This window comes from Heterocephalus glaber, unplaced genomic scaffold, assembly GCF_053883595.1.
Source record: "Heterocephalus glaber isolate CG9 unplaced genomic scaffold, H.glaber_assembly_v1.0 deba00001472, whole genome shotgun sequence".
Classification (NCBI taxonomy): Eukaryota; Metazoa; Chordata; class Mammalia; order Rodentia; family Bathyergidae; genus Heterocephalus; species Heterocephalus glaber.
Window position 1 is genome coordinate 28,588,425 of NW_028258315.1, and position 13,255 is coordinate 28,601,679.

A 13,255-nucleotide genomic window follows, 5' to 3' on the forward strand; every position below is an offset into this window, starting at 1 on the left:
TGCTGAGCTTAAGACCAGCTGTTCAAAGATAGAGCTAATAAGGGTTAAAATCAGGACTGAAGCTCAGGGGAGGGGCTCAAGTGCACATGGTTAGGTTACTAAGGAGAGGAGAAATTACCTTTTCTGCAGCCTATTGATAAGTGGAATTGCCCCCGGGCTTCTGCAACTGATCTGATGGGTGCTGTTGTTCTGTGGCCCTTCCAGCCTTCGTGAGTGGAAGCGGAAGGTGGCCCCACCTGTGTCCTTAGCTGAAACTTGGCCTGGCACCGACTGTATAACCCCTTGTGAGAGGGCTATTTGTGGTTTCGGTCACATTGCCCAAAAGATAAGGAATTTCAGGAATTCTGCCCAGCACCTCTGAAACAGAATCCCAAACAATGGGCCTTTCTTGGAGCCCTAAACGTTTGACATTCAAATGTTATTTTAACTTGTTTTCTGTTAGCTTTAAGTGTGGAGTCTCAGGTCCTATGGAAACTTTGGTCCACTGGGGAGGCGGGGCCGTTCTATAACTTCTAGAGGCCGAAAGCTCATAGCCCACGCAGCCAATGAGTTACTCAAGAAGGAAAAGCACTGTGCAGTAGTTTTCAGTTCTCACTCTTAGTTCTATGTCAACTTATTTTTGAGCTTATTTTTCTAGACTTTGCATCCTGAGGCCTACCAGCCCTGGTGGTGTCTACCAGGACCAGAGACAAGGGATTGAAATTATTTTGATACCGATTTTAGCCTGTCTCTCCTATCTGGGTGTATTTGAGAATTAAGGAAATAGTGCATATAAAAGTGCTTTGGAAAAGTTTTATAGATCTGCAAGTCATGTTATCACTAGAGTCTTTTTAGTGGCAGGAACAAATACTGTTCAAAAGTAAGATTAGTGATACTGTAAAGGGGAAAATTAAGCTAAGCAATTCACCTTTGTTTCAGGATCCTTTCTGTGGTTTAGCTGTATAGAGTTTAAAAGACTGGAGATCTAAAGCTCTTTTTCAGTAGTGTTTATTTTTCTTGATATTCATGAGGAGTAAGGTGTGAGAAGTAAATATGTTTTGTCTGACATGGAAGGAACATTCAAATATTATTTTTTTCAGGAGCACACAGAAGGAGATTTCTCATTGCCTTGCCCCTCATGACAGCCAGTGACTTTATAGTGGCACAGAAGAGGGCTAGGGACTCTGTCAGGAAAAGTCTTTGGAGCCCTCAGATCCTGGGTAACATGTCTAGGCTATGAACTGAAGATTATAATCCTCTGCTCACAGACTAGTAGGATCAGCTGTTAAATGTGTGGAGACAACATCAGAGAGCAGAGGTTCAGTAAATAGTAGGTGGTATTCTTTTTTTTGGTACTGGGGATTGAACCTCGGGACCTTGTGCTTTTGAGACAGACGGCAGAACCACTGAGCTAAATCCCCAGCCCTAATAGGTGATATTCTTATTTGAACTGGTGATAATTAACATCAACCAAAGATATTCCATCAGACATTGTAGTGTACGAGAGACTGTGTTAGGTGATTTTGAGAAAGCTATAAAATACAGTTTCTGGGATTAAAGAGCTTGTTCGTAATTAGTGAAGTCTTCGGTAAAAAAAATGAGTAATGAATGATAAGAAGATAAAATAGTTCATGAATTTGTGGGATGCCCAGGAGGAAGCTGCACTTTGAAAATAGGCACACATAGAGACAGAAAGAATAAATGGCCATTCCCAAAGTGAGTCTTTATTTCCCTCCTTAACTTCTCCCTCCTTTCCTGCATCCTTCCCTACTGAATACAGCAGGTAGATTCACCCTGCTGCTTCCCCCCTAAATCTTTTACCAGGTTAGCCTCCCTGAGGCTTTTAACGCCCCTAAATCTGATTCTTCCTCTCTGTTCTGGGTATGAGAATGTTAGAGAGAGTCAGGACTCTCTGACTCCCAATACAAGATCAAATGGGGCAAAAATCCTTCCAACAGCAGTATCCATAATCAGTATTGATTAGTTACCAAGGCAGTCCCTACTCAAATACCCCTCCATGTTGAAACCTAGAGTTATTTACTTCTAATTGCTTAAACTATTATGACTATCTAATATGGTGAGTATTTGACAATACAATGCAGATAAAAGTCTTAAAGGGTGATCAGATTTCCTGAAGTCCCTGCCAGTGGTATTGAAGACTGGCTATAAACAACTTCACCTCCATTGGGGAAAGTGTGTGCTAACGTATGTGTGAACTTTCGACAGCATGCTGCCTCTCAGGCAGTCGGAGCATTCTCCCTGTGTTCATTTCCATTCCTTGTTTCAATTTAAGCTGTAGCTTCCACCTTGTGTCTCAGGCCAGGCAAGGAAACACACACAGTGTCTGACCTTGAACTCCATATAGCCTGTCACTGTGCCCCTCATCCTCCTCCTGGAACCCAAGTGATTCACTAACAGCAGGAATCAAGATGGAGGAGATTGTGTGCCTTACAAGACAGAAATTCCCAAAGGAGAAAGAAAGCTCTTGGGAAAGTTGATAAAAAGCGGTCAGCGAGGCCAGGTGGTTTTGAGGTCTGTAGCTTCTGGAGTCAGCCTGCTTGAGCTTCTCTGCCCCTCAACTGTGTGACCTTGGTCAGACTGCTAATGTTTCTGGGCCTCCATTTTCTTTTCTATTTAAGTGTCTAATGCAGATTTTATTGTAGGTTCTATAATTAAATGCCTCATCTGACAAGTAGAATGTGCACAATAAAAACTAATCTTTGAAAAAAATGGCCCTCTTTAAGATCACCTTCTAAAAATCAGATGTGAAGAATATCATCTTTTATCATTCTCCTGTTACTTGTGGATAATTTATTCTTAAAAAGCCACATGTACTTGTTTTGTTTTTTTGATTATTAGCACATAGTTGCTGGCACAGCTATATTTATTTTGTTTTTTCTTCTATGAATTAGCATGTTTGCTAGCACAGTTATGAAAGTATCTCAAGAAAAGATGAAATACATTTATTTTTGTTTTATTTGTCAAGGTAAACCCTAAATGACAACCCCACCACCACCACAGACCTTATTTTGAAATTTCTATTACCATTTAAATGGATCCATTTGTCACTTTCGTTTTCTTCAGCACCAATTCTGTGAAGACCCAGACTTGTATTTTGTGATTTTTGTGAGGATTAAATGAAATGCATGTAAAGAACAAGACATATAGTGAGCACTCAGTAGCTGTTAGTGAGACTTCTCTTAATTTGCTTTTATTTCCATTGGGTGGGAATCGTTAAGAGGAGAGTGCAGACATAAGAATAAACTGTTTTCTTCTATAGCCATTAAGCACTTAGTCTGAACCAGACCTTACCGAGCAGGTACAAGACACTGAGGAGGACTGGTGCACCCTCCTCCTCTAATCTTTCTTTCCCCACTTTATCTCAGCTAACTGTTTAGTGGAAGAATTAGAGGCAAAACCAAATCAATAAGTACACTGTGCTTCCTGATTGCTGTAATGAAAACATTCATGCAGGTGTAGAGGGAACTTTCTTTTCTTCTTTTGCTTGGGGGAAGTGTAGGGGCCTCCCTAAGGCAGTGCTCTAGCTGGATGCAGAGCCAGTCTGGCTCAGGAGGAGTGAGGTCTAGTAGGAAATGCAGGTCACTGTGCAGGTGGTCAGTGAGGAGTGTGGACATTGTTCCTGAGTAACAGGGAGCCTTGAAGGTTTTTGGTTTTGTTTTGAAGTGCAAGATTATCAGGGTCTGGTTTACACACAGGGAACTTGCCCTCTGAGAGTGTACAGTTTGATGAATTTTGACAGATGTTTACAGTCCTGTAGCCATTACCATTATCAAGGTACAGCATTTCTTATCACCTGGGAAGTCCCCGATGTCCCTTTATAGTCAGACCTTTTCCTCAGCCTCTGGTGACCACTGATCCATGTCTGTCCCTGTACTTTCTTTGCCAGACTGCCTCAGGGATCTGATATGGATCCTTCATGACTGGCTCCGTCATTTAACAGTGGTTTCCAGGTTTATCCATGGTATTGTGAGTGCTGGTAGCTAGTTCCAAAAGATTAGAAAGATAAAGGATGGCAGGACACTTAGGAAGAAGACTCTACTAGCTGTGGTCCCTGAGATGGACACAAGAGGGAAGGAGGGGCAGCCTCCATGCATCAGAACCTTGGGAACCTGAGCAACACTCCCATGGTTCCAGGCAGAGGAGATCAGCCAGAGAGAGAAAGAGAGAGAGAGAGAGAGAGAGAGAGAGAGAGAGAGAGAGAGAGCAACCAAAGGGCAAGGAAGGCTGGAGGGTGGGTTGTGGGTGCAGGGCCTGAAAGCACACTAATCCTAGCCGTGGTCAGGAGAGCTGGGGACAGACCTGATCTGAGTGCCCATCCTAGAAGTTGGGACATTGCCAGGATTGAGGGTGGGGAAACCAGCAACTGGGTGGTGTTTCACTGAAGTTTTTACTTTTTCCTGTTCTTTGAACTTAAGTAACGCAGCAGTATCATGTAAATGATCTTCTTCGTGAGTTAAAGTATCCCGAACATTTTGCATATTCATAGAGGAGAATGTCTGATGATAATGAGTTATGGTAACAAATATTTGTGATATTCTCTAATATATTCAGCAGGAAGGATGCTCCATTAGGTCAGGAAAGAATTTCCTGGAAGGAAACAGTGTGTCTTTTTTCCTAGCAGGTAAACTTTCACAGACTTCTGATCCAACCTGTGATATCTCAGTTAAAGTTTCTTGTCCCTAGAAATCGTTTACTTCTCATAAAGAGATATACAGAGTGCTGAGCTGTCTCATGCCTGCCTGTAGATTTTCTGAAAACCTCATAACTCATGCACAAACCACCTCCTAAAGACCATGATACAAATGGTATAGGTTAGATAAAATGTACAGACTTGAGCCTCATGAGAGCAAGGTAGGATGACCTGTCTCAAAATTAAAAAAAATAAAATAAAGGGCTGAGTATTTAGCTTAGTTGTAGAGTATGCCTGGGTTTAATTCCTAGTACAGGAAAAAGAAAAAAATAAGGTAGATACAAGGTCATTCTCACTTATCCCAGCTGCTACAGTCAAAAAATTGTGACTGGAAAAATCAGCATATGAAAATGTCCCACCTTTGATTTCCATTTAGTTTTGTTGCTGGAGAAGATAGAACATGATGACGTTTGCAATAAGACACTGAAGATTACGGACTTTGGGCTGGCTCGGGAGTGGCACAGGACCACCAAGATGAGCGCGGCAGGCACCTATGCCTGGATGGCCCCTGAGGTCATCAGATCATCTCTGTTCTCCAAGGGGAGTGACATCTGGAGGTGAGCACACATCTTTGTATAGCACGGTCTGCAGTCACAGGCTTGGTTTCTTCTAGACCTGTAGGACTATTCGATTCTGAACCCAATGGCAGGGTCCTCTGGAAGATGGTGTCATGATTTGAATCAAGATGGCCCTAACAGCCAAGTGTGGTGGCGCACACCTGTAATCCCAGTACTCTGGGAGGCTGAGGCAGGACAATCTCAAGTTTGAGCCCAGCCTGGGCCACTTACTGGTTTAGTGAGATCCTATCTCCAAAATGAAGAATAAAAAGGGCTGGGGATATAGTTCAGTGTGAAGGGCCTGAATTCAATCTCCAGTATTTCAAAAAACAAAAAAGGTGGCCCTAATGACATCAGGATAGGCAACTTGAGGTTTCTGTTGTCAAGTAATTCCACTTGATAGACGAACCTTCTTGTTAAACCTGAGGCCTAACGAAAACTAGTTCTTAGTTGAATGAACCCCAGTGCCAAGATTTATAAGGCCTACCAATACTGTACATAAAAGTGATTTTTGACTTTCAGCAAACTTTTGATTCCTTGCAATTCACAAACACCATTAGCATGGAGAGAATTTGAGGAGAACATTTAGAGTCATCTCTTCATTTTATAGATTGTTCCACCTAAAGATGGATGCCTCCTATGGCCAGTGTGGGCTGGAGCCAGGTGAAATACCAGGCTGACTTCCATGCTGCTGTGCTGCATCAGGAAGACAGGGACACCAGCAGTGATAGAACAGCAAAAAGAAATCACACGTTTCATAGTTAAAGTGCACCAAGGGCTTAATTGCCTTTATTTAATGCTTTTATGTGGCATGAGCTCTGTGGAGATATCATTCACATGCTGTACAATTCACGCATTTAAGCGCTACAGTTTCTGTGTCAGTGAGTGTTTTAATAAGGTTGTGTGTATATCCAACACCTCAGTGGATTTTAGAACATTTTCATTGCCCCACAAAGAAACCCTGTACCCATTCCCTTCTTTGTCTGCCCCAAGCAGCCACCAGTCTACCTCTGTGTCTTTGGCTTTGTTTATTGTGCACACTTCATATAAATGGAGCCTTGTCATACCTGTTTCTTTGTACTGGTTTCTGCACTGAGCATAATGTTTAGAGGTCATCTGGGCTACAGCTTATATCAAAACTTTATTCTGTTTTTTTGGCTAATACTCCACTCATAGCTAGACCACATTTTGTTTACTCATTTTTCTGTTAATGAATGTTTGAGTTGTTTCCAGTTTTTGCTTCCTGTGAATGGTACTGCTACAAACATTCATGAGCAAGTTTTTTGAGGCAATATATTTTCAGTGCTCTTGGGGGGTGGGGTATTCCTGAGAAATCATTGGGCCATATGGTAATTCTGTGTTTCACCATTTGAGGACCTGCTAGACTGTTTTCCATAGCAGCTGCACTATTTTTCATTCACACCAGTAGTACATGAGGGCGCAGATTTGCCACATCCTCCCCAACCCTTGTTGTTATTTGACTTTGATTCTGGTGTGAAGTGGTATTTCATTATGGTTAATATTTCAGTCACCCCTTGGAGTGCTGCACTGCAGCCTGCAGCTCAGCTTCATCCTGAGAACAGCACATTCCCAACCCATTTCACATGTGGGAACTTTGCTTTCCAGCTATGGCGTGCTGCTGTGGGAGCTGCTCACAGGAGAGGTGCCCTACCGCGGCATTGACGGTCTGGCTGTGGCCTATGGGGTGGCAGTCAACAAGCTCACTCTGCCCATCCCGTCTACCTGCCCCGAGCCATTCACCAAGCTCATGAAAGGTATCTGTGCAGCCCTTGCTGGCCTGTGTGCAGGAGGAAGAAAGCCACTCTGGAGAACATTTGCATGTTTTTAACCCAAAAGCAATGCCTGTGATTACCATTTTCAATTGTTTCTAAGTAATTATACAGTTTTAAGAATTAGAAACCTCATCTTTTGATACAAGTTTGGTAAACTGAGTAACTGAGAGCCATCCATTTTTATCAGTGATTCATTTCTCCAGAACTCAAGTGAGTGTCAATACCACTTCATGCTACTCTGAGTAGGCAAGAGGAAGCCAGCACAGACCTGAGCTGGATGCACATTGGTCTTGTTATGCTCTACCTGATGAGCAGAAATGTTTTACAGGCTAACCTGCATGGCTTTGCTATAATCTTGTAGATTTGATCCTTATCTTTTAAAAATTGCTAACTCTTTGTGACCAGCAAGTTAACTTCATTATCAGGTTATTTCCTGAACTCCTCTTGTGATTATTATAAAGTTTTAGAGACTTTGGTTTTCTTAGGTTGAATTTTATATGTATGTAATTTTGCATCAGTAAATTTCTTGGCCGTGGCAGCTTAGGCCTCTGAAGCACACAGTTCATGGTAAGGCCTGGAAAGCAGATGTGCATGTTTTCAATACGGTATAATACAGGCAACAGCAGCCTTGCTACGAATGATTACTATGCACTTCCGTGTCCTAGACTCTGAGTAACATAAAGGATACAAAATCACCGTCCATAGTTCCTTAGATGGTTCAGGAGCAGAGACTGAATATGTGAACTTCTGGTTTACAGAGACAGATGTTAAATTGTTAAACCGTTCAGAGTAAAACATACCTTAGAACCCCTGCTGTTGTAGAGGTTGCTGGCACCATGCTGACAGGTGAATTTCTGTTGATCCTTGTTTCTCCAGAGTGCTGGGAACAAGACCCTCATATTCGCCCGTCGTTTGCCTCAATCCTGCAACAGCTGTCTGCTATTGAGGTGTCTGTGATGACCGAAATGCCCCAGGAGTCTTTCCATTCCATGCAAGATGACTGGAAGCTGGAAATCCAACAAATGTTCGATGAGCTGAGAACAAAGGAAAAGGTGAGAGAAATATTTAATTGTATATTATATTCACATGTTTAAAAATTATACAAAAACCAAGTGCTGCTAGTTAGCATTATTCTGTAGTATTTTCAGACATCAGTATTTATTGACTTGTTTTCTTTCAGTTTAAAAATAAAAACAAAAGTGTACTTGATATGTGTAATTGAGGGAAAACTTTCATTTGAAAATTTTTTCAATGTAAAATGAAGAGAGAGAATAGCATAATAAACTGTTTGTATACGTTAACCAGTTTCAGTAATTGTCATTTTTTTTTTTATCATTTTGTGCATTTCTTTTCTCCATTATCTTTTTTGGGGGGGGCCGGGTATCAGGGATTGAACTTGGAACCTTACACTTCTGAGGCAGGCGGTGGCACCACTGAGCTAAATCCCTGGCCCCTCCATTATCATGTTTAATACTAGCATATTTAAAACAGAATCCTAGATTCATGTTATTTTAACATAAGTGCTTCAGTATGCATCTTTAACTGACAAGAGTTTTTAAAAAATAATTTCATTAACATTATTTAAAAAACAATGATTGTTTAATATCATAATTGTTCCACATCGGATGTGACAAAGATGTCTTCTCATTGTTTGTGCAAATCAGAATCATACAAGACCTATGTGTTGTTTTTGGTTATGTTTCTTACAGCTTCTTTGATGGTGTTTCTCCCTAATTCACACCTCTTATTTCCAAGACCATTGCATTATTGGAAAAACCAGAAAAGTGTGAAAATTTTGAACTCTTTAATGTGTGGTGTTAAGCTGTGCTTGGCTGTTAAGGGGAAAAATAAGCCCATAAGGTAAATATACAGGGACTGCAGTTACCTCACCCCCTGCAAAGTCAAAGTTCAACTGAAAGGCAGACTGGTGGGAAGTGAGTTGAGCTAGCGTGGTCCCTTGAATGGTAACAGACACTATGGAAGGGCACTGAAGCACCCCAAATCCAAGTCATGCTTTCAGGAGTAGTATTTATTTTAAAGACATTTTTTGTGGTACTTTAGCATTTTGATGAGTGAAGGATTATTCTTGTCTGAAGTGTATAATTGTCCACTAGTTTCAGTTTTTCTATGGGATCTGTAACAAATGCTTATGCATATACATTCATAACACGTTATGTAAAAAGTACAACATTATAAGTTACTGATAATCTTTATAAAGTTATATCCAGAAAGGAACTTCATAACTGATAGGGCTTTCAGGTGGACAAGGGGAAAGTACAAGATGTAATCAAAATATACAGTGAATGTTTAAATAAGATTAAAGTAAAAGACACATTGCCATCGATCCATTTCAGAATTCTCTCTCTCTCATTTCAAACATACTTATCCCATTGTTCTTACACTTTTTATGGCTGCCATGATGTCCTGAATCCATTTAAAATGTTTATGTTTTCTATCAAATAAAAACATTACAGTGTGTCCTCCTCTACCTTATTCACTAGATCTGGCACTGTGACACTTCTGGCTCTTTTCCAAATTCAAAATGACCATGCACGGTAAACGTTTTGAACTGATTCAGGATTTCCAGACAGCCGTGACAGCCCAATCAATGACACTCATGGAGAGGACTTCTAGAAAGTGGCAAGAGTAAAGGGATAGGTGTGTTCAAAGCAAGAAGGAATATTTTGAGGGAGATGAATGGCAATTGGCTTTTACTGTTGTTCTTTGTTTCTTTGTTTGTTTGTACTGGAGATCGAACTCGGAACCATGTGCTTATGAGGCAGGCAGTGGCACCACTGAGCTAAATCCTATCCCTGTTATTTAAAAAGTTTAAATATTCACTGTAGTTTTTTTTTTTTAATCACACTTCATATGTTGCCTGTTGTCCTAGTGTTCAGAAGTAGCACTGGGACGAATGCCCCAGGGACTAAAGTCTCGTCTCAGATGGACATCTTTGGGACGGTCAGCTTCACTGCTGTCAGCTTCCCCCTTGGGAATGAAGGCAGAGGCCGAACAGGACACCTACATGGAACACACACTGGCACCGGTAGCCCTCTGTAGTTGTGGCAAAGACCCAGAGTTCTGAGCCAAACATCAGGCCACGGCTGGGGCTTAGCTGTATGTTGCCATGTGGCCTAGGGCTAGGTGTCCCTGTCTGTGTTCCAAGTCAGCCGAGTCACAGGAAGCCTTTCTCCCCAAGGCGGGGTAGGCTCAGGTCAGCTCCGCATGCAATGTCCAGCTTGTTTGCCTGCACAGTAAGTGCTAAGTAAATGTTGACCTTAGGAGGAAGAAAGTGACCTCAGCTGACCAAGGTAGTGAAGACTTCCCGCTCCAACCTGCCCTGGCCCAGACACTGGGAGGAGGAGGAGAAATAGTAGAGGGAGGAGAAATGCCAGAGGTGTGTGCCTCATCTTGCAGTTCCCTGCAATGTCATCCATAGGCTTTAAGAGAACTTTCATACTTTTGGTGACTTGAAATGATAGAGAAAGACTGAATTTTTTTCACACTTCTCCAAATTATTTTTTAAAATTCTAAAATTAGATAATCCCAAAAATAATGATTTTAGAAAAGTAGTAGAAAAAGATTTTGAGGGGAAAAATGCTTCAAGTCAGATTTAAGTTTGGAAGTGAGATTACTAATAACAACTTGTTTTAATCTATTTAATTATTGATAATTATTTTTGAAACTGCACGATATAGGTGTGTTGAGTAATTTTCATTATATGCAGTATAAGAATGAAAACATGCTTTCAGAATCCATGTCAGCTCCTTCTCTGTTTTGAGTTCTATGGTAGATTCTTACTGTTCTTTTGCCTGATTTTTCAGTGGTGTCTGGTTTTTTCTTTTTCTTTGAGTCTTATGCCTCGCTCCTTGAGATACAGCCTTTACAATATCTTATGAGCTTATTGATTTAGTACTGAAGAATGCATATTTTTTTTTTGCTTAAAGATTTCTAACTGCATCTTTCTGATGAAGAAAAAAACCCGTGTACATGCCCTATCTCCCTTTCTTGTTCACTGATTGCCTAGCGTAGGAGGTGGCATACTTGGAATTCATGGTCATTAACTTGGCTGAGGCCTGTATTACTCAGTCCAGGGCAGCCTCCCTAGAGACCGAGTCCTCCCTAAATTCCTGCTTCTTATCTCTGTGTGTCTGTCCTGGTGCCTCCTGCACCTGCACCTGTCCTGGCTGCTATCTGAAGGAAAGCATGTCATCATTAATGATTAACCTCTGCAGCCAGGAATCTGGATTGGCATTGCCAGAATAGTGTGTGCCAAGCAATCAGATAAGTATTCGCACTGGTAATCTCAGCCACAGAAGGCACTTTTTGTGTGTGTTGCTTGATTTCAAGGTATTCAGAAGGGTTCATACTACCCCGGACCTTTCTTTTTTCCTTTTGTTTTTAGATTTTAAAACTCATTCATTAAGATTACTTTGGCTGCTTTATCTTTGTTCATATTTTTTGTCCTATAAAGTCTTAGAAAAATAGTTTTGTTTGTTTTATTCATGAAGTTGTTGAAAGGGGATGAATATTTAGATTGGGACCTGGAAATTAAAACTGGTTCCTGTAGTTGTAGCAGAAAACTCTTCACTGAATGTGTTGCTCATATCTCACTCTCATAGCATCTCATTTAACAGTAGTGAATTGGATGGATATCAGCACCACTGAAAAGTAATATCTTAAATAAAAAGTTATACATAACAAGTTAGAAATTGTAAGTTGGCTGGAAGTTGTCCTCTATTCTCACATTTACCCCAGTAAAATCTCCAATTTGGCTAAACTATTTGAAGGTTAGTTTTTTAAAAAATAGATTACAGACCAGGAGCAGTGGTACACACCTATAATCTCAGCTACTTGAGAAGCTAAGCAGAAGGATTGTTTTGAGCCCCACATGAGCAATTTAGTGAGACTCTTCCTCAAAATAAAATAAAAAGGGCTGAGGGTGTAGTTCCTGGGATAGAGCACCCAAGTTCAATCCCTAGTGCCAAAAATAAATCACAGAAAAATTTAAAAATATGTAATTTTTTTCCAAGTAATAGTAATTTATATCTAGCATAGTGTAATGAAGAAATAACTGATCTGATGTAAAATAAGAATCTGCCGATCTATACAAGCAGAAGCAATTGGTAACCTCAAAGATAAGCTTTGTTTCTGTAGCTTTGTTTACGCAGTATATTTAGAGAAAATAAAGCTGAAGAATTCTTGAAAGCAGAATATCAGTCTCCTTTGGTAGAATCACTGTAAATTCAGAATTAGTTTCATTCCAGTGAGTACATTTCCTTGTTAATAGAACTCCCTGTCTTTCTGTTTTCTTTCTTAAATTGTGGTGCTGGGGATCAAACTCAGGGCCTCTCATGTGCTAGACAAGTGCTCTCCCACTGAGCTATAGCTGCCTCTCCAGTCTCTCTCTTTTCTTTTTTCCTTTTTTATCCCAGTCTCTTTTTGATCGTCCTGTTTGTGAGAGGGTGGTTCTCTGTGTTTGCCTTATGATAGTTACTGACAGATAGACTTGAATTATTCTTTGGATCCATCTGTAAAAACTCCAAGGCATAGCAGAGAGAACTGGTGCTTTTAGCCCTGGCTGGCTCTGACTCTCAGTTTACCAGGACCTTGGGGACCTGTTTCAAGTGTTGCCTGGTCATGCAAAGCAGGATGTGTTTGCCCAGCCCCCTGGGCCCTCACAGCACGCAGCCTGGAGCTGCACCTGAAACAATCTGCAGTTACCAACTCATTGTGGTCTGAGGTACACAAAGGTATACTGCCTGAGCAGTATCAGTAAAAGTTTGCAGATGCCTTGATTATTGTGTCAGTGCTAGATTTAGTAGCGGGGAAATCTAGAATAGAAAGTAGGTTAGCATACTAAGCAATAGTTATATCTCTAGTAAAGAAGAGAACACTCTACAGAAATTAAATACGAAGAGGGATATGGTTTAAAACAATGGAATTCTCAATTGTGCCGTGGATTTTTTTTCTAAGAAGAATAGAAGTATTTTTTAAACTCAGAAGTGTCCTGTTTCTTAGAAGTTCATAATTCTGAAAGCAAAACGAAGAAGTTTAACATTAATCTGTAAGCGTCTCATTGCCCCTTAGCCCACTCTTGTCGCCTTAGCTGTGCCTTTCCCTTACTCTCCACCAGGGTGTGTTATTCCCTAAGCAGATTCCTAAATGCCCTATGGAAGCCCCTAAGTGGAGGAGCCTCAACTTCAAGCTTTTAA

General features: G+C 40.9%; 1 protein-coding gene across 1 annotated transcript in view; it reads left to right on the top strand.

Moving 5' to 3' along the window:
* The window catches only part of Map3k21 (mitogen-activated protein kinase kinase kinase 21), a 50,960-nt gene that overhangs the window by 12,568 nt on the left and 25,137 nt on the right, over nt 1–13,255 (top strand). The window contains exons 2-4 of the mRNA XM_004854637.4: nt 5,067–5,247; nt 6,874–7,022; nt 7,917–8,092. Coding sequence (XP_004854694.1) covers nt 5,067–5,247; nt 6,874–7,022; nt 7,917–8,092 — 506 coding nt within the window. The remainder of the gene's footprint in view (nt 1–5,066; nt 5,248–6,873; nt 7,023–7,916; nt 8,093–13,255) is intronic.